This window comes from Otolemur garnettii, unplaced genomic scaffold, assembly GCF_000181295.1.
Source record: "Otolemur garnettii isolate 467f Iridium unplaced genomic scaffold, OtoGar3 scaffold00136, whole genome shotgun sequence".
Classification (NCBI taxonomy): Eukaryota; Metazoa; Chordata; class Mammalia; order Primates; family Galagidae; genus Otolemur; species Otolemur garnettii.
In genome coordinates this window covers 2,580,592-2,586,065 of record NW_003852531.1, presented here as the reverse complement: position 1 = coordinate 2,586,065, position 5,474 = coordinate 2,580,592, and the positions used below count along the sequence as shown (strand labels likewise).

Below are 5,474 nucleotides of genomic sequence, written 5' to 3'. Positions count from 1 at the left end.
CCCCTTCCCTCTCCTCCCCTCCCTCCCTCCTTTTCTTCCCTCCCCTTCCTTTCCCTCCCCTCCGCTCCCCCTCTCTCATTCTCATGCTCACCTAGATTTAGACCCTTTACTTTTCCTTCACTCCCAGTGCAGCTGGTCATCAGCTCTTGCCCGTCACTCTGCATTTGTTGCATCTGTTCTTCTTTCCACTGTTGAGCTGCATCCCTCGTCCCTAAATTGCTGTAACTTTTCCAGAGCAGCTTTCTTCTTCACTCTAATCTATCCCACAGGTAACTACGAGATTTGTCTTCCTAGTGATGTTTTTAATCACAATAAGCCATTTAATGTAACATAGTTACTTAGTTAGTATTAGGTAGAAAGTCCTAACCCTAAGGTCTCAGCCCGCAGGCAGCAGCCTTTGCAGAAGTTCTGCATTTCTTCTGGTCCCTTCCTCCCCCGTGACCCCCTGCACCTGCTGCCGTCAGCTTCTCATCCCTGTGCACTTGCTGATGACCACCTGGTACTTCCGGCCCTGAACCCCTCCGGTCTGTCCTCAGCCACTTCGTGATGTTGCCTGTCTGAACCACGTCCCCCGTAGCTGTGCACCTCCTAAGGGATGGTTTCTTGTGATACCTTACAGAGAGAGTTTATTTGCATATTTTGCTAGGTACATTGTGATTATTTTAATTTGTGTATGTTTTGTCTTTCCAAGCAAATTAAAAATTTTTAGAAGATGCAGATTGCCTCTTGATTTTTTTAAAACTTTGTATTTAATACAAGTTAAGTGTTAAGCAGTGCTCAGGAAAGCTTGTGCAGGTTTAAATAGGAAAGCACTCGGTGGACCTTTAGAGGACTGGGTGGAATACGCCACACACTCCACTTTTGTGTGGGTGAGAATTGAGTTCACTATGTATGTGCATTTGACTGGAGGAAGATAGAACTTTAAAATAAATTACTTCCATATAATTCAGCATTCTTTGTTAGTTTAATTGGATGTCAGCTGACAAAGTAGGGAATATAAATTTCAGATCTTGAGTAATACATAATTTAATTGCAGTAATTCGTGCACACATATCCTTCAAAAGGAAAACATCGTTCAACTTTTTGTTGCTATTATTATTATAGTTTTTTTCTTTTGAAATTTGGACTAGAAAATTAAGTCTTATAAAAATTAAAACTTCCCTATAATAAATGCAATGTTTCTTCCTGTCTGAAGATTTTAGTTCGAAGAAGCAGCAGCCCTGCTGAGCTGGATTTGAAAGATGATTGGCAGCAGATGCAGGGAGGATGTGGGGAGAGACCCAAGAGTAAGTTCTGGGACTGCTCTGTGTTCGTCCCCTGCAGGGTGGGGGTGTCTCATCTAACTGCGTGATGTCCTATCAGGTGAAGAGCAATGGTTGGGAAATGGGACACTTTCACCCCTGGAATCCCTGGGTTGACGAAAGTTAATCCACACATATAATAAAACAGTCTTGTTCAGTTACTCAGGCCTGTTAGTTCTGTCTTTCTAACTCTAGGCCTTTCTTCAGGTAAGAGGCACAATAGATAGTGGTGGCTTGTGGGAGCGGACAGGCTCAAAAGGGAAAATTGCCTTTCTCTGGAAGCTCCCACAGGCTAAGAGTGAAAAGCTTCAGAAGTATATTGATGTCAGTGTGATAAGTACTTTAAAATAAAATGTGATTGGAATCCTGATAAATACTACCATAAGCTGTAAAATGGCCCATAATACTCCGCTTTCCTGAAGTCAGTGCCGGGCCACCTCCTCCTCTAGGTAACGTGGTAAATGCTGCTTCTTGCTGGGGCAGAGGAGCTCTCCTCATGCTTCACCCTGCTGGCTTAGGGTTCTGGGCTAGATGAGGTTTGGGACCCACCAGAGTGGTCATGTGGTTACTGAGACAACTTTCCGTTCTTTGCAAGTGAATAAAGGGCAACAGATTGGAAAGCGTGAGGCTGGGAGGCTGTCAGCAGCAGATGCAGAGGGCAGTGGCGGGGTGAGCAGGCAGAAGGGTCCCCAGTAAAGAGATGCTGCGGAGCAGAACTGTGCAGGTTTGTTTATGGAAGACCCAGTAGCTCAGCCGCTTTACGTCATTACATTTTAGAACTTGTCTCAAAGCAGAATTTCTATTGTGGAAAATCTATTGTATTGGGACACCTCCCCCTAAGTGAGTCACCCTGAGTTAGGTCAACAGCATGTTTAGACTCTGCTACGTGGTGGGATAAACTTGTATTGGGGATGGAATCACTTCCCGCCTTTTCTTCACTCACTCTCATTTTCTAAGTCTCAGAAAACTTGAGGACTTGGTGCAGTCTTTGGGGCATATGGGATCCTGAGTGAAGACACTTTGAAAAGACTGCCAGGTGAATGGTACAGATTGGTGTGTGTCGTGACTCTGAAAGTCTTGTACTTGGAAGATAGATTTTGTTGACCACCTGGGGACTTTCTGAGCCCTTGTCAGGTTTTTCAGGTTCTGCTGCCTCAGCTGTTGAAGTGTTTAATTGTGTATCCTTAGTTGTGGACATTCAATGTTCAGCTGTTTGTTATCTCAAACTTTGCTTCTTCCACTGTGCCAGGTGAAAGTACCAGCAGTGACACGGCTCTGGGCTGTAACAACGAGGCAGAGCTGTCCACGAACCCATGGCAGGCCTCTGAGGAAGACCCAGAGCTGAACACTCCCACCGATGTCGTGGCTGACTCTGATGCCCGCCAGTGGTTGCAGCTGAGTCCCACTGATGTTTCAAACTTAACAGGTAACAGCATATTTGGAAAAGAAGCACTACTGCAAACAACTGGGGGATAGCAGAGTTTCTAAACTGCAAGAACTCTAAGTGCTGGGAGTGCCACCTCCAGCTACTCTGGTGTAGCAGCCCCAGCCAGCTGTTCATGATGAGTCCTGAATTCTTGGCGTGCTGTATTTAAAGGGTTCTAAAACAGTCAGGAGGGGAAGCATGTCATGCTCATGACCTCCGCGTGCCACAGGGAGAAGCGATGGTATTCACATCAAGCATTTGCCACCCCCGATTACATTTTCTCTGTAAAGAGAAGAGTGATTTTTCCAGCTTACATATGTCATAAATCCAGGATAGGTTAAGGGATTTAGATAGCTTATTGATTAATATATTTTTAAATTTTATTGTATAGTATTAATATTTGATACAGACAACATGCGGTGTGAAATTTATAGTATGTGAGTTATGGGGCACAGTAACAAAATGAAAACCAGGGAGTCTACGGCCCGTCGTAAGAGCTGGAACAGCACCTGAGCTAGCGAGTGCTCCAGAGCCTTTCCCATCCTTCTATTCTCCTGTCACCCTGGCCTAACCTTGCTTTGTGCTACTTCCCTGGATTCATTACAGTATCAGCACATATGTATATCCTTAACAGTGCATCATTTAGTTTTGTTCTGGAACTTAGAAATGTCATTCTCTATATATTTTTATGCTCAGTATTATGTTTCTAAGATTCATGCAAGGATTACAGAGCAAAACACGTTGGGTCTGTATTTAGACTCTGCCAAGAAATTGTTGGGTGGTCTTGAGCTAGTTACTTAATCTCTGTTCTTCAGTTGCTTTGCCTGATGATGATAGTCCCTCCCTCAAGGTTGGTAGAAGAATAAATGAGTGAACACCCGTGTGAGGTACACAGGGCAACGTGTATGGAGGAGTCCGCAGTGTTACCTGTTCACATGTGCACAAACTGTGTGATCCTGGGTCAGTGAACCTCACGAAACCTCAGCCCCCTCACTCAGCATCGAGAGCAGGCTGATGAGAATGAGGACACCAACCAAGAGATGGGTTTTGTTTTGCTTTGTCAATGGGTGGAAAGAGACTAATGCTCTGAGGAGCTCAATGTGGGAAATGGTGACCAGAGCCAAGACCGTCTGGGTGTCACATTCACGCTCACACACAGATGTCCTGTATGAAAATAATCACTGCCACAAAGTAAAAATACGGCACATGTTAAGTAAAGGGTTTTATGAAAATGCCAAAAATTGCTTTAAAATTCTAAAGACTAGTATTTTACCTTAAGTAAATATTTTTACTAAGCAAACCGGTTTTCTCTATGATATAAAATTTAACTGAAGTCTTTGATATTTTGGGAAATTTGGAGTAACATTAATCCTTATAAAACTAACATGTAAGAGTGATTCTGGATAAAATTTTTACAGAATAGGCAAAGATTTTGATTATGATACTAAGTTTATGTAGGATCTAATAGTTTACAAAGAACTTTGAGGCATCCTTTTGGATTCTGTGTAGGGAGCAGACCAAGTCTTACCATCTCTGTTTCAGAGATAAGGAAACTAAGACCCCAAGAAATGGTGTTATGGAGCTAGAGAGTAGGTCCCAGAGAGGGAGCAGCTGGCTTCAAAGGGTGTTGACGCCACTTGTACTGCTGTGTGCACTGTGCCCACTACTTTGCGTTAAAATCACAATGCTAAAAGCCCTTCCTTTGAACTACTTTGGAGTCGGTACAGATTATCCAAGAGAAACTTACCATTGTGGAGCTATAGAAGACAATTCTGGATCTTCAGTAAGTTGAATTTACTTAAACACGAACTATTTTTAATTATTTTTATTGAAAGTAAGGAAAATTAGGTGATTACTTCTTTTGTCTGTCCTTTGGAAGGATTAGTTTTGATCCCATTGGAGAGTATGCATCGGACAGCTCAGTGTAATAAGCTTGTGTGAGGTAATTTTATATGATGCCTTCTACCTTGTGATTAACTCCTCCAAATACTTAGTTTTCTTTGAAACACGAATATAGAGAATCAGTACACTCAGTTCAATAGTTCATCTTGTCATCTCTGAAAAGGACACACTGGAACATGATCAGGCTTTAGGATTATCACAGTTCTGAATTTAACTTTCTGTTCTTAAGAGAACAATTTCTTCATTAATGTACAAAATAAAACTCATATTGGCCTAGGACCAATCTACATTGGTCTACATTAATGTACAAAATAAAACTCATATTGGCCTAGGACATGCAAAGAGGAACCATTTGAGTGTGTGTTTGTTTCTCACTGAATAAGCTTACCAGTTATCAAATGCTTCTAAAATCTTAAATTCTTTCATCCTCGGCAAGCTAACAGTTTAGTTTTGTATTTGCTTTCTCATTTAAATCTCATCCTGTTTGCTGAAAATAATAGTTAAATTCATTGTGCATTGCCTGAGATTTGTTTTAATAAGATAGTCATGGAGCCGTGGAAATGACTGTGAGGGAAGAAGTTAATACTCACAGGTCTCTAGAAATGGGCCAGACAGGGAAGTAGCAGGGTCAAACAGGAGGCAGAAGGAACCAAACATGGGCAGAGCCTTTACTGTCACTTCTATTGGAAAGTGACAGTGCCTTGCAAGACAAGGCAGAGTAAGCAGAAGGATGGCTGGTGTGAGCAACGTCAGTGGGTTCTGGGCGTGGGTGGGTGCAGATTGAGGATGGCTGGTGTGAGCAACGTCAGTGGGTTCTGGAGCATGGGGGGGGGTGCAGATTGAGG

The 5,474-nt window shown here is 42.7% G+C and overlaps 1 protein-coding gene across 1 annotated transcript in view; it reads left to right on the top strand.

Moving 5' to 3' along the window:
- Positions 1 to 5,474, top strand: part of RALGAPA2 (Ral GTPase activating protein catalytic alpha subunit 2) — a 374,339-nt gene that overhangs the window by 139,952 nt on the left and 228,913 nt on the right. The window contains exons 19-20 of the mRNA XM_023518389.1: positions 1,196 to 1,286; positions 2,551 to 2,727. Of these exons, the coding sequence (XP_023374157.1) occupies positions 1,196 to 1,286; positions 2,551 to 2,727 (268 nt within the window). The remainder of the gene's footprint in view (positions 1 to 1,195; positions 1,287 to 2,550; positions 2,728 to 5,474) is intronic.